The sequence below is a fragment of the Lepidochelys olivacea genome (assembly GCF_965140295.1).
Source record: "Lepidochelys olivacea isolate rLepOli2 genome assembly, chromosome: 3".
NCBI classification, from domain to species: domain Eukaryota; kingdom Metazoa; phylum Chordata; order Testudines; family Cheloniidae; genus Lepidochelys; species Lepidochelys olivacea.
Window position 1 is genome coordinate 186,917,510 of NC_140413.1, and position 24,691 is coordinate 186,942,200.

At 41.9% G+C, this 24,691-nt stretch overlaps 1 protein-coding gene across 6 annotated transcripts in view; it reads right to left on the reverse strand.

The window, feature by feature from the left end:
- The window catches only part of CCDC88A (coiled-coil domain containing 88A), a 348,165-nt gene that overhangs the window by 240,172 nt on the left and 83,302 nt on the right, over positions 1 to 24,691 (reverse strand). For all 6 annotated transcript variants that reach the window (XM_084624216.1, XM_084624211.1, XM_084624213.1 and 3 more), the window contains 2 exons: positions 14,648 to 14,756; positions 1,984 to 2,053 (listed from right to left, as the gene is read on the reverse strand). In XM_084624216.1, coding sequence (XP_084480342.1) covers positions 1,984 to 2,053; positions 14,648 to 14,756 — 179 coding nt within the window. The remainder of the gene's footprint in view (positions 1 to 1,983; positions 2,054 to 14,647; positions 14,757 to 24,691) is intronic.

Genomic DNA, 24,691 nt, shown 5'->3' on the forward strand with positions numbered 1-24,691 from the left:
TTCTGTTGTGCGGTTGCTGGTGAGTATTCGCTTCAGGTTGGGGGGCTGTCTGTAAGCAAGGACTGGCCTGTCTCCCAAGATCTGTGAGAGTGATGGGTCGTCCTTCAGGATAAGTTGTAGATCCTTGATGATGTGTTGAAGAGGTTTTAGCTGGGGGCTGAAGGTGATGGCTAGTGGCATTGTTATTTTCTTTGTTGGGTCTGTCCTGTAGTAGGGTACTCTTTTGGCTCTGTCAATCTGTTTCTTCACTTCAGCAGGTGGGTACTGTAGTTGTAAGAATGTTTGATAGAGATCTTGTAGGTGTTTGTCTCTGTCTGAGGGGTTGGAGCAAATGCGGTTGTATCGTAGAGCTTGGCCGTAGACAATGGATCGTGTGGTGTTCCTCAGACATTCTTGTCAACTGCTGGAAATGGCCCACCTCGATTATCGCTACAAAAGGTTCTCCTCCCCCCCCCCCGCTCTTCTGCTGGTAATAGCTCACCTTACCTGATCACTCTCATTACAGTGTGTATGGTAACACCCATTGTTTTATGTTCTCTGTGTATATAAATCTCCCCACTGTATTTTCCACTGAATTCATCCGATGAAGTGAGCTGTAGCTCACAAAAGCTTATGCTCAAATAAATTAGTTAGTCTCTAAGGTGCCACAAGTCCTCCTAAATAATTTTGTGCCATCTTCAAATTTTGCTACCTCACCGCTCATCCCTTTTCCAGATACTTAATATATTTAAGTACAATGACCTGGTATTTAACCTTGTGATACCATACTGTTAGCCTTTTCCTATTACAAATATTAACCATTTACTCCTATCTTTGTTTTCTCTCTCTTAATCAGTTTTTGATACATGACAGTACCTGGCCCCTCACATCTGATTTTACTAACATTTTTAAAAAATGAAGGACTCAGTCAAACAAGACAGAAGCAGGTGTTAAATGATCACAGGCAATAAAAGAAAAAACTAATAAAAAGAGATGAGGTCTCTGAAGCAGGTAAAAGCAAATCCATGGAATGTTTTGAACTATAACATGCAATAACTGAACAGTCAGTGGTGTTTGAGAATGGCAGGAACATGTTCAGACTTCTTACTACACATGAGAAATGAGGCAGAAGTATTCTATTTATACTAAAACCTAGGGAGTTGAGACCCAGGCTATATGTGCACACAGCTCCCAGAAGTGAGCCTCCCAGCTGGGTCGACAGATGTGTGCTAACGGGCTTGCGCCAGCGCTCTAAAAATAGCTGCATAGACAATAGTTTGAAGTTGCAGCTGGAACTCAGGTTCTGAAATCCGCCCCACCCCTTGGCTTCAGAGACTAAGCTATGACTTCAAAGCACTATCTATACAGCTATTTTCAGAATGTTAGTGCAAGCCCCTCTACCTCAAGTCTGTCAGCCATGGCTGAGAGACTTGCTTCCATGGGCTATGTGGACATACCCTCAGTGTCCTAGGAGAAGATAGCAGCAACAGTCAAGATTAGAAAAGATAAAGTCACAAATGAGTGGAGGCACAGTACCCAGGAAAATGGGATATGTTACAGACATGGCTATTGAGACAGATTTACAGATATGGGAGGCGAAAGGAAAGCTCAGGGTCAAGGATAATGTCAAGATTCAAAATAGTGGATTTGACAAGAGAGATAACAGATAGGTAGTTTTGTTTGAAATGGTTTCTCTTGCCCAAGAGAAATAATTCCTCTTGTCATGCACTGAAGCATGGAATAGAAAAAATTAAAAAGACAGTTATAGTTTAATATAAATCCCAATGGGAGCATCTCTACCTCGAGGTTTTATTTGTTTAATATTTTGTGGTTTTTATTGTTGACCTTCAGATCTGAGCAGAAGCAATGAAATTCATCATTCTGTAGTCAAGTGTTTGCTAAAATTTTCATCAAGCCCTCTGGCGTGGCTCATTCCTACCTGAGCTACATTTTCAATGAGCTAACTACAAATTGAAAAAAAAATAAAAAATAAAAAACACTTACCAGAAAAAGGATTTTTGCCAATTATTAAGACATTTGGCAAAGACATCATGATCAACTGCTGCAAAGTCTCCTGTGGAAATTGATAAAATTAATATTTTTAATTCATGTGTACTGAACCAAGTCAAACATCAAATGCTAATCACACTTAAATTGAAATTAGTGAAATAGGAGTAGCTTCTAAATAACATATATCTTAATTCAAACTCATTCACACATATTCTAGATTTAACTATTTGGGCTTTGTAAAAACCTTAAAGCTTTGCATCAGTTCTACAAAAGCTTTGTTCTCTTTCTGTTGGCTGCAGAACTCTTATAACTGGGCACTGAAGTGTAGTGAAGTCCCAGAATAGTGAAATCCCCTAGTGGCACAGAGCCAGCCTACAGATCCTGAATCAAAGGAAGAATGCAGCAAAAAAAAAAAAAAAAAAGCCTTTTAAATTAGCTGATGTTTACAGTCCTATTAATAGACAATTGATAAATGTATTTATTTACTTTATACTTTATTTAAGAAAATGAAAATTACAAATATTAGTCATTCCACTTTTTACTAGCTGTTGTTTTGCTTATATGTTTTAACAGAGAGTTATGCAGGTATTAACTAAATCTAAAACAAAATACACAGGTATTCTTAAAATGCTTAAAACTGTAAGTGAAGCAAACTACCATGAAAGATCCACTTTCCTTTATTTCCAAGTACATACTTTTGGAGGCTTGCCTGGACTTGGATTTGTGACAATTAATGTTATTAACCGCCACCCATCTGTGTAGCTGCACTGGTATGATTCTGAGTGCAGAGAGGGAAAGTCACTATTTGCACGAGAAGATTTTAGCCTGGGGTAAGACTGTCTACACTAGGGAGCACTTCAGCAGAACTACAGTGACAGTTGTTCACTGAATGCTGTAATCAAGGCAACTCCCCAGTCTAAACAGAACCTAATTCTTTTGAGGCAAAGTGGTTTACTTTCAGTGCCCAGATGTTTATACCACAGCAGACGCCACCCCACGTGAAGCTTTGAAGTAACATTTTTGTATTTCTCATTATGGCACAGATTCAGCAACATGTACAATACCAATACCCAACACAAAATATAATACAACATACACACAATATACAATACACTCTAGTGCAGTGGTTCTCAAACTTTTTTTTTCCACAGACCATTTGAAAATTGCTGAGGGTCTTGACGAAACACTTAATGATCTTTCCAAATGTTGTTTGTACTGTTAGCTAACTATTATAAAGCACTTTGGATAAAAGCACTATATAAAAATAACTTAATAATTAATGTTATTTTTTCTACAAATAAAAGCACACACCTTATATTTTAATATCAGTAGTCTTACCTTTCTAATGTGATGGATGTGCCCTTTCTCTCCCGCCGCAGCAGCCCCCGAGCTGGGGCTGGGAAGGAGAGGGGGTCTCTCCCTCTCTCCCACATCGCAGCAGCCCCTGAGCTGGGGTTCGGAAGGAGGGGGGTCTCCCCCCAGCCACAGAGCTGAGGCTGGGAAGGAGGGCCATCTCTCCCGGGCAGCTGCAGCCCTGGAGCTGTGGAAAGTCGCCTCTTTCTCTGGCTGCCACAGCCCTGCACATCCCATATTTTCCCCACCCTCTCTTCTGATCCCACTGCCCCCCTCCGACCTACCCCCTATTCGCCGCAAGGCTGCCACCTCACCTTACATGTGCGTCTTCTCCAGGGTCCAGGCACCTAATTAGTGGAGCCACGCCTGCGCGGCTCCACTAACTAGGTGGGTGGCCCTTCATTATCTTGTGTGCAGCCGCCCAGTCGTGCACCTTAGAGGGAACTATCCACGGACCACCTGAATGGAGCTCGCGGACCACAGTTTGAGAACCTGTGCTCTGGTGATTAACTGCATGTAAGAGAGCAAATTTAAGAATCAAAATCAGAAATGCTAATTCACTTGATGCAGCAAGTCTAAAAATGATGTTTCTGAGGATGGGACTTGTTTTACAGGTAAGTACTGTAGGAGACTTTTACAACTGAAAGTAGGATTTCTTGCAAGTATTCTTAGCTATAGCTATACACTAATGTGTAACACAGCTTTCAACACATGGTATAAGGATGAGCAAAAGTATCGCTCAACTGGTTAACATTAGAGTAAAACTAATTAGACCTGTGTTGCATATGCCTTAAGTGAGTTATACAGTAGACAGCAGAGAAAGCAAGGTGTAAACCTCTTCAGTTCCCTCAGTAAAGGACCAACCACTTAATGGAAAGTTCCCACTGATAGTAACAGCTGTTTAAGCTTTAAAAGACCCTGATCAACATGGCCCAGTAAATTTTACAGAAAATATTTAGGTGGTAGTTTTGACCTATTTAAATATCAAAGATTTCTGATTAATAATCATAGAATCATAGAATATCAGGGTTGGAAGGGACCTCTGGAGGTCATCTAGTCCAACCCCCTGCTTAAAGCAGGACCAATCCCCAACTGAATCATCCCAGAGAGGGCTTTGTCAAGCCTGACCTTAAAAACTTCTAAGGAAGAAGATTCCACCACCTCCCTACGTAATGCATTCCAGTGTTTCACCACCCTCCTAGTGAAAAAGTTTTTCCTAATATCTAACCTAAATCTCCCCCACTGCAACTTGAGACCATTACTCCTTGTTCTGTCATCTGCTACCACTGAGAACAGTCTAGAGCCATCCTCTTTGGAACCCCCTTTCAGGTACTTGAAAGCGGCTATCAAATCAGCCCTCATTCTTCTCTTCCGTAGACTAAACATCCCCAGTTCCCTCAGCCTCTCCTCATAACTCATGTGTTCCAGTCCCCTAATCATTTTTGTTGCCCTCCGCTGGACTCTTTCCAATTTTTCCACATCCTTCTTATAGTGTGGGGCCCAAAACTGGACACAGTACTCCAGGTGAGGCCTCACCAGTGTCGAATAGAGGGGAACGATCACGTCCCTCGATCTGCTCGCTATGCCCCTACTTATACAGCCCAAAATGCCATTGGCCTTCTTGGCAACAAGGGCACACTGTTGACTCATATCCAGCTTCTCGTCCACTGTCACCCCTAGGTCCTTTTCTGCAGAACTGCTGCCAAGCCATTCAGTCCCTAGTCAGTAGCGGTGCATGGGATTCTTCCGTCCTAAGTGCAGGACTCTGCATTTGTCCTTCTTGAACCTCATCAGATTTCTTATGGCCCAATCTTCCAATTTGTCTAGGGCCCTCTGTATCCTATCCCTGCCCTCCAGCGTATCTACCTCTCCTCCAGTTTAGTGTCATCTGCAAACTTGCTGAGGGTGCAAACCACACCATCCTCCAGATCATTTATGAAGATATTGAACAAAACCGGCCCCAGGACCGACCCCTGGGGCACTCCACTTGACACCGGCTGCCAACTAGACATGGAGCCATTGATCACTATCCGCTGAGCCCAACAATCTAGCCAACTTTCTATCCACCTTATAGTCCATTTATCCAGCCTATACTTCTTTAACTTGCTGGCAAGAATACTGTGGAAGACTGTGTCAAAAACTTTGCTAAAGTCAAGGAACAACATGTCCACCGCTTTCCCCTCATCCACAGAACCAGTAATCTCATCATAGAAGGCGATTAGATTAGTCAGGCATGACCTTCCCTTGGTGAATCTATGCTGACTGTTCCTGATCACTTTCCTCTCCTCTAAGTGATTCAGGATTGATTCTTTGAGGACCTGCTCCATGATTTTTCCTGGGACTGAGGTGAGGCTGACTGGCCTGTAGTTCCCAGGATCCTCCTCCTTCCCTTTTTTAAAGATTGGCACTACATTAGCCTTTTTCCAGTCATCCGGGACTTCCCCCGTTCGCCACGAGTTTTCAAAGATAATGGCCAATGGCTCTGCAATCACAGCCGCCAATTCCTTTAGCACTCTCGAATGCAACTCGTCCGGCCCCATGGACTTGTGCACATCCAGCTTTTCTAAATAGTCCCTAACCACCTCTTTCTCCACTGAGGGCTGGCCATTTATTCCCCATGTTGTGATGCCCAGCGCAGCAGTCTGGGAGCTGACCTTGTTCGTGAAGACAGAGGCAAAAAAAGCATTGAGTACATTAGCTTTTTCCACATCCTCTGTCACTAGGTTGCCTCCCTCATTCATTAAGTGGCCCACACTTTCCTTGGCTTTCTTCTTGTTGCCAGCATACCTGAAGAAACCCTTCTTGTTACTCTTAACATCTCTTGCTAGCTGCAACTCCAGGTGTGATTTGGTCTTCCTGATTTCACTCCTGCATACCCGAGCAATATTCTTATACTCTTTCCTGGTCATTTGTCCAATCTTCCACTTCTTGTGTAAGCTTCTTTTTTATGCTTAAGATCCGCTAGGATTTCACCGTTACGCCATTTTCCCTGTATTTATAAAGTTTCACTCATTTAAAGTTATGTTTGTTTGCATATGTTTGGAATAAAAATCTGTTTATGAAAACTTAATTAATCTTTATTAGTTCACAACATATGGGGGCTGGGACTGACAGAATTCAAAGAATAGCAATAGGTTCATTTGAAGTGTCGTATTACCAAACACAGAGCACTCATTACAAGATTCATACTGGGGTGCTAAAAAAACAATGCCAAACAGAGCACGCTACAACACACATTACTGTAGCTCATTATTGAAACGGTCTTTCAAAGCCTCCCTGAGCTGTATAGCTCCCTGTTGAACTCTTCTTATAGTCCTGGTATCTGGCTGCTCAAAATCATCAGCCAGCTGTTTCACCTCTGTGCTCCACCCTTGCAGAAACTTCTCCCCCTTTGCTTCACTGATATTATGAAGCGCACAGCAGGTAACTATAACCGTGGAGATATTTTTTTCACTAAAGTCTAATCATGTGAGTAGACAGCTCCAGTGCCCTTTCATATGGCCAAAAGCACATTCAGCAGTCATTCTGCACCTGCTGAGCCTATAGTTGAGCTGGTAAAACAATCTAAAATTATTTAACAGATGTTACACAGTTGTTTTTTTCTCTTTTTCAGTGGCAAGGGTGCTAAGCAGAATTAGATGAGTGAACTTTCTATGTTAATGATATCACACCCTAAAAACAGTCTCAAATGAATATGCAAATATTCTAATTATCAACAACTTCATGTTTGTAAGGCCAGTTATTCTTCCAACGGAATTAAAACAAATTCTCAATAGGTTCAATTAATGTAGACAGTTCTCTATGATGTAAAACAGTTTCAGATAGTGTTGATACCAGGCATACCTTTTTTCTTGAAATAACTATAATATTTCTAGATTATCTAGCTACATTGGACAGTGGTTTTCTATTTGCGCTCTCTCTCTCTCTCATGTGTGTGTGTGTGTGTGTTTGTGTTTTAGTACTTCTTTGTCTGGGAATCCCTACTGCCCTCACTTCCCCTACGTGATGAGAGTCATCTGACTGATGTTCCCATACCATGCTCAGCTGCAGATAGGTGTGACAGCATGACCATGTCCTTGCCTGGGACCAGGTCCACAACTTTTGTCAGCATTGTCCATGCTGAATGCACTGGAAAAGAATGTGTGATACATAGAACCAAGGCCCTGAATGCTGGAGTGAAACACATAGTAACACTAAATAATTTAGGATAGGAAGCAAGAATTCCAAGCAGTTTCCATTGGAAATGGTAACTCATGTATACAGAGATACAGTTACAGATACAGAGATAATTTCCCAAACTGGAATTTGGCCAGAATATCATGATTAACCTTGTTCTTGTAAAAAGTGCCAGGGAATCTGCAACAACAAGTGCGAAAGACTTAAGTTTACTTTTCACACAAAAGATCTCAAAGTGACTACCCTTCAACAAAAAAACTTTGAAAACAGACTCCAACGAGAGATTGCTGAATTGGAATTAATTTGCAAATTGGATACAATTAACTTAGGCTTGAATAGAGACTGGGAGTGGTTGAGTCATTATATTAAGTAAAACTATTTCCCCTTGTTTATTCCTCCCCCCCACTGTTCCTCAGACGTTCTTGTTAACTCCTGGAAATGTGCTGGAAATGGCCCACCTTGATTATCACTTCAAAAGGTTCTCTCTCCCCCCACCCCACTCTCCTGCTGGTAATAGCTCATCTTAAGTGATCACTCTCCTTACAACGTGTATTTTTTCATGGTCTGTGTGTATATAAAATCTCCTCACTGTACTTTCCACTGCATGCATCCGATGAAGTGAGCTGTAGCTCACAAAAGCTTATGCTCAAATAAACTGGTTAGTCTCTAAGGTGCCACAAGTACTCCTTTTCTTTTTGCGAATACAGACTAACATGGCTGCTACTCTGAAACCACAAAAAAGATAGTACTCAAGTTACTTCCACAGCACTGTGCTAACTCAAAGTGAAAAGTGCCATATACAGAATTACCAGTACCACTTTATGCCAATTAAAAAACTGACTATTATCTTGTAAGAATTGGAACTAGTTATTTAATAGAGAAACCGGAAATACAAAATGAACTTGAATTGTGCAGTCTTAGTGAAATTGTGGCCACCAAAACCAGATGGAAAGTTTTGCTGTTGTTATGCTGAGAGGTACCCGTGACTGCTTGAATCAAAAACCTTTTTGAGAATGCATGTGAACACACCCTCTAATTAATATAACTGTCAGGATGAGTTAACCAGAAGTTCCCCAACCCACCCCCACTTAAGACTGAGTGGACAGAGGGGTTTTGCTGAGCATTTGTGTGTGGAGGTGGGAAGGCAAAATACACAGAAACAAAGATAGATTTTAAGTGATCATAAGTGGTAGGCATAAAAGATCAGAATTAGTTACCATAGAAAATTAAAGGTAAGCGCAAAATCTAAATCTTAAACCTTATTACACTAGGCAGTATTTAGATCAAGCAATTTTCCCACCCCATGGGATGTTACAGTTCATAATACACAGACCTCTCTCTCAAGCCTGGAACAAGTCTCCTAAGATGAAGTCTTCTGTCTTTCCAGCATTCTTGTTGCTTCCAGCACAGGTGGGGGAGGAGAAAGTTCCAAAGCATGGTGCCACTGTCCCCCATTTTATACCCTTAGTCCGTGTGCCTTGTCTACACTACAGAGTTTTGTTGACAAAAGGCAACTTTTGTCAACGAAACAGTGGGTGCATACAAACTATGATGGGACTTTTGGTGCAAAACTGCCTTGTTGTGGTGACAAAATAAACCCCTGACAAGAGACAAAAAGCTTTTTGCGCAAAAGTTATGTCGACAAAGCGCCAATGTAGACACTACGCTTGATTTTACTGCTTTAATTGGCTTCCAGGAGGTGTCTCACAATGCCCATCCTGACCGCTATAGTCAGAAGTTTGAACTCCACTGCCCTGAAGACAGGTAAACAACCATCCGTCCCTCCCCCTTTCAAGCCCCAGGAATTTTTGAAATTCCATTCCTGTTTGCTTGGCATGGAGAGGTTTCATCGCATCTCCCCAGGTGACCATGGCGGCTCCATGCAGCAAACGCTCTCCCGCTTGGACCACTGTGGATCTGCTAAGTATTTGGGGAGAGGAGGCTATGCAGTCCCAGCTGCGCTTCAGCCGTAGAAATTTTGATACCTACAGGCAAATTTCTCAAGACTTGTCCAAAAAGGGGTATGACTGGGACACAATGCAGTGCAGAGCAAAGATAAAGGAGCTGAGGCAGGCATACCGTAAGGCAACGGAGCCAAACTGTCGCGCCGGTGCTTCACCCAAGACCTACCGGTTCTATAAGGAACTGGACACGATCCTTGGAGGTGACCGCACCTCCACCACCAAGAGCCCCGTAGATACTTCGGCAGGCCTGGAGGTGGCAGAAAGAGGACCTAACCCGGAGGACAAAGTCATTGATGAACAGGTGCAGTTAGACAATAATGTGGAGCCCCCGGCCGGGTCACTTGGTGGGGCAGACAGCAAGGAACTCTTCATCACTCTGGAGGTGTCTAGCCAGTCTCAAAAATTGCTCTTCTGTGAGCAAGAAGCAGGAGAGGAGACGCCTAGTAAGTGGCTGTGATTTGTGTAGTGCGGAGGTAGGTTCAGGGTATAGAAAGGTACAAGACTGGCTCTGTTTCTGTGTGCCAGACATTTCCCTGTGAGCTAATCAGTACAGCACAGGGGATTAATGCATGCCGAGATCTCACAGGAATCCTCCAAAGAGATCTCTTAGGAAACTTTCCTGGAGGTGCTTGTCAATCCTCTGCTGAAGGTTCCTCGGAAGAGCTGCTTTGTTCCTTCCCGCATTGTAAGAAACTTTCATATGATATCTTACATGGAAAGCTTTGTATGAAATATCACAACTGTATATGAACCTTGCAAAAGGAATTAAAACCAATAGTAAAAGGTTCTATAGCCATATAAATAAGAAGAAAACAAAGAAGAAGTGGGACCGCTAAACACTGAGGATGGAGTGGAGGTCAAGGATAATCTAGGCATGGCCCAATATCTAAACAAATACTTTGCCTCAGTCTTTAATAAGACTAAAGAGGATCTTAGGGATAATGGTAGCATGACGAATGGGAATGAGGATAAGGAGGTAGAGATTACCATATCTGAGGTAGAAGCGAAACTCGAACAGCTTAATGGGACTAAATCGGGGGGCCCAGATAATCTTCATCCAAGAATATTAAAGGAATTGGCACATGAAATTGCAAGCCCATTAGCAAGAATTTGTAATGAATCTGTAAACTCAGGAGTTGTACCATATGATTGGAGAATTGCTAACATCGTTCCTATTTTCAAGAAAGGGAAAAAAAGTGATCCCGGTAATTATAGGCCTGTTAGTTTGACATCTGTAGTATGCAAGGTCTTGGAAAAAATTTTGAAGGAGAAGGTAATTAAGGACATTGAAGTAAATGGGATAAAATACAACACAGTTTTACAAAAGGTAGATTGTGCCAAACCAACCTGATCTCCTTCTTTGAGAAAGTAACAGATTTTTTAGACAAAGGAAACGCAGTGGATCTAATTTACCTAGATTTCAGTAAGGCGTTTGATACCGTGTCACATGGGGAATTATTAGTTAAATTGGACAAGATGGGGATCAATAGGAAAATTGAAAGGTAGATAAGGAATTGGTTAAAGGGGAGACTACAACGGGTCCTACTGAAAGGTGAACTGTCAGGCTGGAGGGAGGTTACCAGTGGAGTTCCTCAAGGATCGGTTTTTGGACCAATCTAATTTAATCTTTTTATTACTGACCTCGGCACAAAAAGTGGAAGTGTGCTAATAAAGTTTGCGGACGATACAAAGCTGGGAGGTAATGCCAATTTAGAGAAGGACCGGGATATCCTACAGGAGGATCTGGATGACCTTGTAAACTGGAGTAATAGTAATAGGATTAAATTTAATAGTGAGAAGTGTAAGGTCATGCATTTAGGGATTAATAACAAGAATTTTAGTTATAAGCTGGGGATGCATCAATTAGACGCATCAATTGGAGGAGAAGGACCTTGGAGTATTGATCGATCATAGGAGGACTATGAGCCGCCAATGTGATATGGCCGTGAAAAAAGCTAATGCGGTCTTGGGATGCATCAGGAGAGGTATTTCCGGTAGAGATAAGGAGGTTTTAGTACCATTATACAAGGCACTGGTGAGACCTCACCTGGAATACTGTGTGCAGTTCTGGTCTCCCATGTTTAAGAAGGATGAATTCAAACTGGAACAGGTACAGAGGAGGGCTACTAGGATGATCCGAGGACTGGAAAACTTGTCTTATGAAAGGAGACTCAAGGAGCTTGGCTTGTTTAGCCTAACTAAGATAAGGTTGAGGGGAGATATGATTGCTCTCTATAAATATATCAGAGGGATAAATACTGGAGAGGGAGAGGAATTATTTAAGCTCAGTACCAATGTGGACACAAGAATGAATGGATATAAACTGGCCACCAGGAAGTTTAGACTTGAAATTAGACGAAGGTTTCTAACCATCAGAGGAGGGAAGTTTTGGAATAGCCTTCCAAGGGAAGCTGTGGGGGCAAAAGATCTATCTGGCTTTAAGATTAAACTCGATAAGTTTATGGAGGAGATGGTATGATGGGATAACATGGGGGTTTTGGTAATTAAATATTCATGGTAAATAGGCCCAATGCCCTGTGATGGGATATTAGATGGGGCGGGATCTGAGTTACCCAGGAAAGAATTTTCTGTAGTATCTGGCTGGTGAATCTTGCCCATATGCTCAGGGTTTAGCTGATCGCCATAACTGGGGTCGGGAAGGAATTTTCCTCCAGGGCAGATTGGAAGAGGCCCTGGAGGTTTTTCGCCTTCCTCTGTAGCATGGGGCACAGGTCACTTGCTGGAGGATTCTCTGCTCCTTGAAGTCTTTAAACCACAATTTGAGGACTTCAATAGCTCGGACATAGGTGAGAGGTTTTTCACAAGAGTGGTGGGTAAAATTCTGTGGCCTGAGTTGTGCAGGAGGTCAGACTAGATGATCATAATGGTCCCTTCTAACCTAAATATCTATGAAAAAGTAGCCCAGGGAGTTGCAGCTGTTACAGAAAGCTGCCCAGAAAGACAAACATTCCATTTATTCAGGTAAGTAGCCCTTGTAGAAGGCTTCCTGCTATTAAAGTAGAACATCCTGAACTACCACTGAGCAATGTACCTCTTCTACACCTAACCACTGATGAACCACATTGTGGGGTGGAGCATTTGAAGATTTGGAGGCAGCACATGCATAGTGGTTCTTGATTACTCACAGAAGCAGAGGCTACCCGGTGGAAACCATTCAGAGCTTGGAATACCACAGTTATCTCAGCCAGCAAACCACTAGGAAAGGTAAGATAAGTACCCACATCTTAGCTCTCAAACAAACTATGAACCCAGAGGCTCCAACTACTCAACACAGAGGGTAAGAAGGAATTGAGCACAAGGAGATGGGAAGAGTGGAGCCTTCCCTACAGATACCGGTAAAGAAAACTCTCCAATGTTCATGCATGAGATGTGCACAAACCTCCAATGTAATGGACAAGTGCGAGGACTCAAAGAACTTTATCTTCACTATAATGATCATTTTTACAGTTGCCAAACATGTCAGTGTCATCAGGCAGGCACACACTTACAATAATCATACATGACACAGCCTCACATTCAATTGATTTCAACATTCGATTGACAGATTATTTAACATGGTAGCCCAAGACTATACAAATGATCCAGGAACAAAATGTTATGATTAAAATCAATGAACAGTAAAATAGTGCCCCACTAAGTCCCCAAACCTGTACTGTGCATTGTATAGATTACAGGCAGACCCCCATATCATACAGAACCACAATGACTTCAATAGGGCTATGTGGGGGCGCACAGTCTGCCCACACAATACTATGCCTTCTATCACATTAAAATAAAATAAAATAGCGAAGCTATAGCTGTGGAATTAGCTCATCACTGGGTTTCTCAAGTACTTCCTGTTAGGGAAACTCAACCAAATGATAAACAAAAATCAAACAAAAAATTTAAGTAGTTCTTTCAGGGTTCCCTCCCCACTCTGAACTCTAGGGTACAGACGTGGGGACCCACATGACAGACCCCCTAAGCTTATTTCTACCATCTTCGGTTAAAAACTCCCCAAGGCACAAATTCTCCCTTCTACCTTGGATTACATAACGCTGCCACCACCAAGTGCTTTAGACAAACTCAGGGAAAGGACCACTTGGAGTTCCTACTCCCCACTAATATCCCCCCAAACTCCCACACCCCCTTTCCTGGGGAGGCTTGAGAATAAACAAGATGAGCACAGACCAACCTTGGGTTTTTTTAAGGACACTAAAAAAAAAAAACCCAATCAGATTCTAAAAGAAACAGAACTTTATTAGAAAGAAAAAAGGTAAAAGAAGCACCTCTATAAAATTAGAATGGAAGATAATCTTACAGGGCAATCAGACTCAAAAACACAGAGGATTTCCATCTGGGCCAAACTTTAAAGTTACAAAAAGAAAACCAGGAATATACCTTCCTCTCAGCACAGAGAAAATCACAAGCCAAAACAAAAATAAGCTAACACATTCTCTTGCTAGTACTTACTAATTCTAATGAAGTTGGTTGCTTGTTTCCTTGATCTGTGTCCAGCAAGCACACAGAACAGACAGACCAAAACCTTTTTCCCCCACCCCAGATTTGAAAGAATCTTGTCCCCTTATTGGTCCTTTTGATCAGGTGCCAGCCAGGTTACCTGAGCTTCTTAACCCTTTACAAGTAAAAAGATTTTGTGCCTCTGGCCAGGTGGGATTTTATAGTACTGTATACAGGAAGGTTGTTACCCTTCCCTTTATATTTATGACAAGTTCCTTCAACAGTAATAAAAATTTAATGAAAGTCATCGTAAACCGGGGGGCAATTTGCAGACTTTGATTTCATATGTGATATACTTATCCCTTATTTGCACAAAATGTATGTGGATTCAGAGGCTGCTGGTTGACATTAAATGATTTAATATGAGAGCAACTCAGAACAGTGAATAATCAGCTATATGGACAGATCAATAATTCAAATTTTAGTTGTTTTCAGATCCCCTTCCTACTTTGGAATATAATCACCAGAACCAGGCATACACTGAACAGTGGTAAATGTTGACTAAAAGACAAATTGAAAAAAATAAACTCATACAGTTGTGGTTTTAATTGCTCCCCTTGCTTTTGTCAGACTCATCTCTAAAAATTTATTAAGAACTTGTTCAAAAATCTACATAAAAGGCAGCAAGAGAAAAAATTACTTACCTGATAATAAGATTTTATTTGTCTCACCAAAATAGACAAATTTTGAATCCTAAGTGATGCATCATTGTTGACTTTCTTATTTACTCTCTGGCTGGTGGATTTAGGGTTGCTGCAAGAAAAAAGAAAAAGAAAACTAATTACCAACAAGTATTACACTGACAGATTCATATTTTTGAGATCTTTCTCTAAACAAGTAAAAATAGAAAATGACTGACAAATCCAATCATCTGAAACATCCAGTACAATTACTAATTACTGTGAATACTGGGGCAGACGCCCCAAGCCCCAGTCCAGTTAATACAGATAGCTGGATAATGGAGGCTCGGATAAACGGGGTTCTACTGTATATCAATTTACAGTACCCTGCTGCTAAAGATTATAAGAGCAGATCCTCAGCTATTATAAATTGTCATAGCTCCACTGAAGTCAATTTACAAGAACGAAGCATCTTGTGTTATCTAAGCTGATAAAATATTCCAACTGGAAAATATTAATAGTGTATTCCTAAGCACACCAATGCTTTTAGACTTTTTTTTTTCCTTTTCCTCCTATGATTGTGGAGGTGTTAACAGGTCACTTCACTTTGAATGGTCCCATGAAATGTGTTAACTACTTATGCTAAACAATCTGTTCCACTTTGCATTTACTTTTGACACTGAGTACATTTCCCAAACCTAAAGAGCTCTGTGTAAGCTTAAAAGCTTGTCTCTCTCACCAACAGAAGTTGGTCCAATAAAAGATACTACCTCACCCACCTTGTCTCTGTAATATCACGAGACCAATAGGGCTACGGTAAAATTGCATACATCTTGACAGGAGCAGTCACAAGGGCAAATGGGGGGACAAAGAACACTGGCATGTGACGGAGATAAATGAGAGGGTGCAGAATTCTTGGCATGGGGGAGGAAGGAGGGGAAAATGGGGTGGCACAGACCCTGACACTGGGGAGAAGGGAGGAATGGGGGCCGCACTGATCCCCTGGCATGCTGGATGGGTGGAAATGGGAAGCACACAGTGCCCCTGATATGAAGGTAATGTGGGGCACACAGAGCAGGAAGGGAAGAACAGAAGGTAATAGTATAAAGCCATCACAGAGAAACACAGAGCCCCTGATATGTGGTGAAAGGAGGACTGGGAAGGGGTGTTTGTGTGTATGGGCAGGTAGGGAGGGGAGTTTATGCCAGGAGTCCCTGAAATAGAGGGACCATGTGGGGAGGAATTGAGGGATGCAAGGAGCCCTTGGTGTGTGCCATGAGGTTGGTCTACAGAGGCAACAAGGTGTGTGATCCTCTAGTTAGAATTTATAAGAAGCTAAAATATTATATATTTTAATGTCACTGCTGGTAGAATATCTTTGAATTTTACAAGACTGCTATGCCAAAAAACAAAATATTGAAAATTAAGGACCTAATTTTGTAAACACTTAAGTGGGAATACAACTTTGCTCGCATGAGTTCACCATTGATTTCACTGAGTTTACCAAGATTATTCATATGGTTAAAGCTAAAGCATGTGCTAAAATTGAATTTTTAATAAAAACTTTTCCTCTCAGTAGGATAAAACTTTTGTCACTTGAAAACCCAACTGCTTCAGGGTCAACAACTACAAGTTTAGACTTTCAATACATTAACAAAGTTGCTATGAACTATATTTATGGTTTGTCTTCACAGTTAACTCAAGTGTTGCCCCCTAATTCCATTCCTATCCACACACGAAAATCCTTAACTCAAATACAGTGGCGCTCAGGGCCGTCCTTAGGATTTATGCAGCCCTACGCAGTATTAAACAAACTACTACCACTATGCCTGCCAGCAGCCCGCGCTCGCAGCCCAAGGGTGGGGAGGGACAAGGCAGCAAAGGATACCGAGATGCCCGGCCCGCCTCACCACGGTGGAGAATCATAGTTCCCCCCAGAGACCCCCGTACTCTCTCCTTCACACAGAATGTGTGGTGCTGGCGCATTTGGATCTGTGAATATGGCCCCCACCAAAGGAGACTGCAGTGCGCGCTAGGCATGCGGGAGCCAACCCACTCTTACCTGCTGTCATGGGCAGTGGGTGAAGCTGCCGCTTGGGGAGGCTAGCTCCCCAGCCCACCTCTTCTGCCTGTGGCCCCACCCATACTCCACTCCTGCTTCGCCCTAGGCCCCTCCCCAATCTGCCCAGGCCCCGCCCCCTCCCCATTGTTTCCCTCCTCTCTTCCCTCCCCCACCCTGCTCACCCCCTTCCAGCCAAAACCCTGAACCCAAATGAAGCAAATGGCATATGAAAAAAACACTCTTCTGCAATTTCTTTCTAAATAAAATGAAGCATGTTTTCCACTGCATACCAGATGGTGAAGACTGGACATGCAGAAGGTACCTAATTAAAAGCACTGAATTTGGGAATAAAAAATGTCAGTCACAGGGTTTTTTTATATATACCCTGAAGTTTTATTTGCAAAAACTTTGTAGTAAGGGCGAGTCAGCTATCTTGCTGAATACAATATTAAATATTATGGAATACATGAGGCAGTTCTTCTCTGTTTTACATTTTCTTAATCAGTATTTCCAAGATGATTTTATATTTTAAATGAACTCTTAAACCTTCATAAAGTAATCATTCCAGATTACTACATATTTAACTCACTGAAACAAAGCCATTATTTTAAATTAATCAGTCACAGAGGTTTAGTGTGTTCATAACAACGTTCATTGCTTTCAGAAAAAAGGAACACTAATTTACTTTGTGTGATCTCCATAACAATAGACATGTTTATGAAATTTCACCAACTTTAAAAAATATGTTTCCAAATATTCTAGGCATAACAAAGGATTTTATATCTTACTAGGTACTCATTTTGCGGGAGGGTTCTCTTAAAACGAGTTCATAAGATAGTCAGAAGTAAAGAAAGGGAAACTCTCTGTCCGGCTATCTGGAAGGAAAGGGGTGTTGTCCCTTTAAGGGCTCTCTTCAATGAGGGGGCAGGGGCTGAAGGGAGAAAGGGATGGACAGGAAGACTTTGGAAGCAAGTTTTTTTTTTTACTATAGTAATTAAAATTAAAATGTGTATTTTAGATAACGGTGGTCTTTTGAAGGATTTAGTTAAACTATATGCCTGAAGATCCAAGCATTTAAGGCTAAAGATGAGTGTGCATCTAAAAATCTATGCAAAGATTTTTTTATAGAGATGTGATTTTATAATTTTCACCAACTCACTAATGAAATATTTTTAAAACAAATTTTAAACTAAGGTCCTGTAGACTAACATGTTCCGAGTAGATATTACAATAATGCACAATTGTTTTTGTCAGAAATTCAGAAACCTTATATACCTGGAGGTTGGGAAATGCCTGTTAAATGGCTTCATTACCACTTGAGTGGCGATTTAACAGTTTCAGTGTTGTGCAAATAGGTCTGGCAGGCTGGAAGGCTTTTTAACTTTTAGGTTACTAGATACCCTCCACAGTTAAGAATCACCAGGCTGCAGCAGCCAGCTGTGGGAGCCTGCAGGAAGGGTCAGGAAGTTTTTGGAAAGTGTAGGGGACAATTTCCTGGTGCAAGTGCTAGACGAACCAACTAGGGGCAGAGCTCTTCTTGACCTGCTGCTCACAAACGGAAGAATTAGTAGGGGAAGCAAAAGTGGATGGGAACGTGGGAGGCACTGACCATGGGATGGTCGAGTTCAGGATCCTGACACAAGGAAGAAAGGAGAGCAGCAGAATGCAGACCCTGGACTTCAGAAAAGGAGACTTTGACTCCCTCAGGCAACTGATGGGCAGGATCCCCTGGGAGAATAACATGAAGGGGAAAGGAGTCCAGGAGAGCTGGTTGTATTTTAAAGAATCCTTATTGAGGTTGCAGGAACAAACCACCCCGATATGTAGAAAGAATAGTAAATATGGCAGGTGACCAGCTTGGCTTAACAGTGAAATCCTTGCTGATCTTAAACACAAAAAAGAAGCTTACAAGAAGTGGAAGATTGGACAAATGACCAGGGAGGAGTATAAAAATATTCCTCAGGCATGCAGGAGTGAAATCAGGAAGGCCAAATCACACTTGGAGTTGCAGCTAGTAAGGGATGTTAAAAGTAACAAGAAGGGTGGTCAGGGAAAGGGTGGGCCCCTTACTGAATGGGGGAGGCAAACTAGTGACAGAGGATGTGGAAACAGCTAATGCACTCAATGCTTTTTTTGCCTCTGACTTCACGAACAAGGTCAGCTCCCAGACTACTGCACTGGGTAGCACAGTATGGGGAGGAGGTGACCAGCCCTCTGTGGAGAGAGTGGTGGTTCAGGACTATTTAGAAAAGCTGGACGAGCACAAGTCCATGGGGCCAGATGTGATGCATCCGAGGGTGCTAAAGGGGTTGGCGGATGTGATTGCAGAGCCATTGGCCATTATCTTTGAAAATTAATGGCGATCGGGGGAGGTCCTGGATGACTGGAAAAAGGCTACTTTAGTGACCCATCTTTAAAGAAGGAAGAAGGAGGATCTGGTGAACTACAGGCCCCTCAGCCTCACCTCAGTCCCTGGAAAAATCATGGAGCAGGTCCTCAAGGAATCCATTTTGAAGCACTTAGAGGAGAGGAAAGTGATCAGGAACAGTCAGCATGGATTCACCAAAAGCAAGGCATGTCTGACTAACCTAATTGCCTTCTATGATGAGATTACTGGCTCTGTGGATGAGGAGAAAGCAGTGGACGTTGTATTCCTTGACTTTAGTAAAGATTTTGATAGGGTCTCCCACAGTATTCTTGCCAGCAAGTTAAAGAAGTATGGGCTGGATGAATGGACTATACGGTTGATAGAAAGCTGGCTAGATCATCAGGCTCAACAGGTAGCGATCAATGGCTCTATGTCTAGTTGGCAGCCGGTATGACAGAACAAGGAGTAATGGTCTCAAGTTGCAGTGGGGGAGGTTTAAGTTGGATATTAGGAAAAAAAATTTCACTCGGAGGGTGGTGAAGCACTGGAATGGGTTACCTAGAGAGGTGGTAGAATCTCCTTCCTTAGAGGTTTTTAAGGTCAGGCTTGACAAAGCCCTGGCTGGGATGATTTAGTTGGGGACTGATCCTGCTTTGAGCAGGGAGTTGGACTAGATGACCTCCTGACGTCCCTTCCACCCTGAGATTCTATGAGATTCTATGATAAAAGAGGGACAGGAAGAGCCAGGAGGGTGGACACTGAGACCCAGTGGTGCCCCAAATTTTCAGGTGCCCTACACAGCCGCATATGTTGCATATGCCTAAGGACGGCCCTGGTGGGGCTGTTAGTTTGTGTTGGCTGACCTGTCAGGGAGTAGAGGCTACAGCCTGAGTTAGCACAACTTGTCAGCTACTAACACAATTGCTCTTGCAGTAATCCAATCACTGTGTGATGTTCCAGTATTATTTTGAAGTGTGGCCATTCTCATTCAAATAAGATTACTTTAAGAGGAGTTAACTCGAGTTATCTACATTCACGTTAACTCTGCCGTGAAAATCAGCCTTATACACACACACGTAAAAAATATAAGCCTAAAATTAGGCTCCTAAAGCTTATACTTAGCCATTTCACAGTGACATTTTAAAAAGCATCTAACTGATCAGAAGTACAACTCCAATGGACTTCAAACTGCAAACTTTGGTGTCAGGGTATAGCTTGGATGAAGCATTCCAGCTTCCTGTACGTTAAGCTTCCACAAGTCAAGAAAGATAAGTGGTTGTAAATAGAGCACAGGCTATCAATTTTGTATTTTGAGTTTGTGTTCCCTTCACAGTAAGGATGTTAATGAGGCCCTAGATTTATCTTTTTCAGTATAGCTGAGCATTTTAAATATGAAACTTCTTAGTAGAAAATATCTCTATGTAAAATCTGAAATTCTAAGACCAATTAGGAAACAAAAGACACAAGGAAAAATCAACAAATTTATCAATTTAAGACTATAAAATGGGAAGTAAAGAATGAGCAATATATATGAATTTTAAAAAGCAATTTAAATTTTAAAACCATGTTTAAATCATGTTTTGTAGCCATTTAAGAGCAGAAAAACACTTTCACATCAAAATTGTAATGTTTTTCACTCACTCTGCTATAGTGTAAAATCATTATACAAGGTGCAGGGCAACACAGAATGAGGCCTACCAACCCACTCAGACTCAGTTATTTTAAGAATCCAATATGCATACAATCGTTCTTGCTTAGATTTGTAATATTATGTATCTGGCAAAATTGGCATACAAACAGATTCTTACTGATCATAACTGGAGTATTGTGCTGGTTATTATATTCTGTAAAAATGACTAGGGAGACCATTTTGGATGAGTCATTCACAAGGTGGATATAGTAATCAGAAAAGTGATTAAATAGAGACCAATGTATGGGTTAAATCTGAACATGTTTGGCAAATATTAAGATTTGATAACCCCTTAGAGAGCCAAATTCATACAGAGATTTGTGAAACTCAAAGGGCAGAATGCAGGATAAATTCTGCTGATTAACTGATCTCTGCATGCCATCTAAAGTTTTCTACTTCTGCATTCGTATCTCCAAAATGGAGCTTTGGGCCATTAATATTCACCTTTAATCTTTATTGCTATCTGATTATTTCTAGGCTTTTTCATGATCTTTAGCAGAATTTCTGCAGCCATATGTTTTTGCTGTGAGTCTCCTGTTCCTATCATTCCATTGAAGAGTACTGCAGCTTCCTGGATCAAAACCTAAAATTGCACTCTTATTTAATGCCATCAGCCAAAACATAATAAAACTGTACAAATTGCAAGAATTTTAAATACTGATATTACAACAGGTCAGACTCTTGAAAGTAGACTTTTGCTCCAAGTTTCTTTAACTTGAAAAGTTGGTATAAAGTCTAAAAGAACACCTGCAAATAATGAACAAACAAAATAATATTTAGCTTTTATATAGCACTTAACATCCTCATAGTACTCCACAAACCTGAATCTTCACACTTCTAAAACAAAGTATTATTATCCCAATCTTGCAGATGTGAAACGGATTCAGAGAAGTTAGGTACTGAATATTTGCACTAAAGCTGCATAGTCAGTGCCAGAGATGGAATTAGAACCCAGGAGTTCTTAGAACACAAGCTCTTGGTCCCATGCCACATCCACTAATCAATACTATATTACATACATGCTCTACTCCTGGGAAATAGGGGGGGAGGGATAGCTCAGTGGCTTGAGCATTGGCCTGCTAAACCCAGGGTTGTGAGTTCAATCCTTGAGGGGGCCATTTGGGATCTGGGGCAAAAATTGGGGATTGGTCCTGCTTTGGGCAGGGGGTTGGACTAGATGACCTCCTGAGGCCCCTTCCAACTCTGATATTCTATGATTCTATGAAAATTCTGTATCACTGCGCATGCGCAGAATTCATAGCCCCCGCAGATTTCTTTGCTTCCCTGCAGAAAAATTATTTCTGATGGGGAAGCAAAGGGAAGCCACAAGAGCAATCATGCGCCCCTCCACAGCAGTGCAGGCAGGGCAGTTTGGGTGCCTGGAGCAGCCAGTAGGGATGTAAATCACCACCAGGGCCAGGAGGGCTGGGCAATCATACGTGTGAGAGAGAGACACTCTGTCCCTCTCGCTCACTATTTCACAACAGTTGGCGTAGAGGGGCAGGGCTTTGGGGGTTTTCTGAGGAGGTAGGTGTGGTGCAGGCTCTGTCCCCTCAGGCACAGCAGAACGTAGCAGCCTGCCTGCTTAGTGAATTGTTCCCATTGTTCTCAGTGAATTCCCCCCGGGAGCATAAAACAGGTGTAAAAATTTTAAGGTTTCTTTACATTGCCAAAGTGGTATAAAGGAGACTTATTGTAAAGGACAGTATGGCCTTATAAATGCTTATGGTGCTTTAGTGATTAGAACTGGTCTAAATTCTTGGAGTGAAAAAATTTCCTATCAAAGTGTGCTCCATGAACTGTTTGCTACTGACCTTTCTGGAGATAGTCAGTAGCCAATATAAATTGTGAGTTTGAGTCCCCAGCCCTTGCTTGCTCTTCAGTTGCCTGTGATGTAACACTGAGCATATGGCTGAATATATTTGTTGACTAGACGTAAAGGGTCAATACTAGCTACATTACTATTAGACCGAGGGGGTTTGGGGATTTCCTCAAATGCTCCCCACTCCCATTCTCCATCCATTGTACTGTAGTTTAAATAAATGATCAAAATAATTGTAACCAGCATGATTATATTGTGTTATTTTAACGAATAAAATATTCAGAATTTTAAAATATTGTGCACAGAATTTTTAACGTTTTGGTTCAGAATTTCCCCAGGAGTAATGCTCATGTAACTACACAATTAAAACAGGCACTAGTCCAGTACTTACAAGAAACATACCCTGCAACCAGGAAGTGCATACTAATAAAGGCTGTGTTTCTCACTGACCCCACTTGTCCCTTTTCTCTTTAAGACAATACCTAAAAAATTAAATGCAAAAAAAAAAACCCATGCTTATATAAAATAAGAACATGAAGTTTAAAAATCATAAGTAGTCAAGGAAAAGATGTAGCTCCAAAAGCACCATTAACTCTGTGGATTGCCCACATATGTATTTTGGGATATAAATACATTATGTTACCTGTTCAAAAAACTTCAATATTTATTATTATTAGTTAAGAACAAATTATACTTGACGCTATACCAGTCACAAATATAGGCCCTACCCAGAGCAGCCAAAAGAAGTAGATTCTAAATCACAAGTTACCCTTGATTTTACAATTCTTAAAGTAGAGCTCCAACAAGATAAAGAAAGCAAAAATTCTGTTTTCTTTCTTCAGGTTTCTACTGAAACATTTTAAGCTTGTTGTTTGGTTGATACACACCATTATAATATGTTCATGAAATGTAGTATTATCCTGTGAAACCTGCCAACTTGCTCTATGAAAAACGATGCTTTACACTGTGAAAAACATTTACCCATGACATCTGTCTTCTGTCTTCTGCTCTTCCAGACTCCTTTTGATGATCAATGCCTACTTCTCTCTGTTCTCCCCATTCTCCATCAACAGATTTAATGAGTGTGTCATGAGTTCCCTTTTCTTCCCATCTCTTTGTCTTCTTCAAGGTACCATCCAGCTCTTCTTTCAACTCTTCACACAAATATACATAACTTACTTCCCCAACTCATCTTCCTTAGACTTTGACACATATCTCTCTTTATTCCCCTGACATTAATCCCCACACTTCTTCTAAAGACACGTATTTCCAAATCTACAATTCATCTGAATTATCTTGCCCAGTCACCACATCATTCACTTTGAATCTGTTCTTTTATTAAACTGTTCATTTTGATTTTTCCAAATCCCATTGCAACACTTGTTACTCTTGCAACATTGAACACTCTCACCCATCCAATCACTCAATTCTTTTTGTGATCTTCAACCAATTAGACACTGCTGATCTTAGCTACCTCCTTCCCTTCTTGTTCTTGAGGCTTTTGTCAATACTATGGTCTTTACATTTTACCCTAAACTTACTAGCCCACTCCTTTCCTCCTTGCTCACACTGCTGTGACTGCATCTTTAATCTACAATTTTGCCTCTTCTGCTGCTCAATGAAATCCAGTTACTATACACAGGGCCATCCCTACCCATACGCAAAGTACGCAGCTGTGTAGGGCACCAGGAAATTTGGGGCACCAAATTTCCTGGTGCCCTGTGCAGCTCCATGCTGTTCCAGCCCCTGCCGTGCCCCTTCCTCATGGCCCCCGCCCCTGCTCTGACCCAGCCCCGCCTTCTCTCACCCCTGTTCCACCCCAGCCCCCCTCTCCCTGGCCCTTATCAGCCCCAGGGCCCCCCCCCTCCCCTGAGGCCTGCAGCAGGGCCGGGCCTGCACTCTCCGGCACCAGGAATTACAGGGACCCGGCACTAGTGGCGCCGCCGGTGAGTACTCGGAGGCGGTTCCCCCCTGGCCCCCAAGCCAGCCCTGCCCCCCTATGTGAAGGCCTGGGGACCCACACAAACACACGGGGAGGGGCTGCATAGGGCCCCAGAATAGCTAGGGACAGCCCTCGCTATACACACATCTTCCTCTTTACATCTACTCTCTTTTCTCAACTTTAC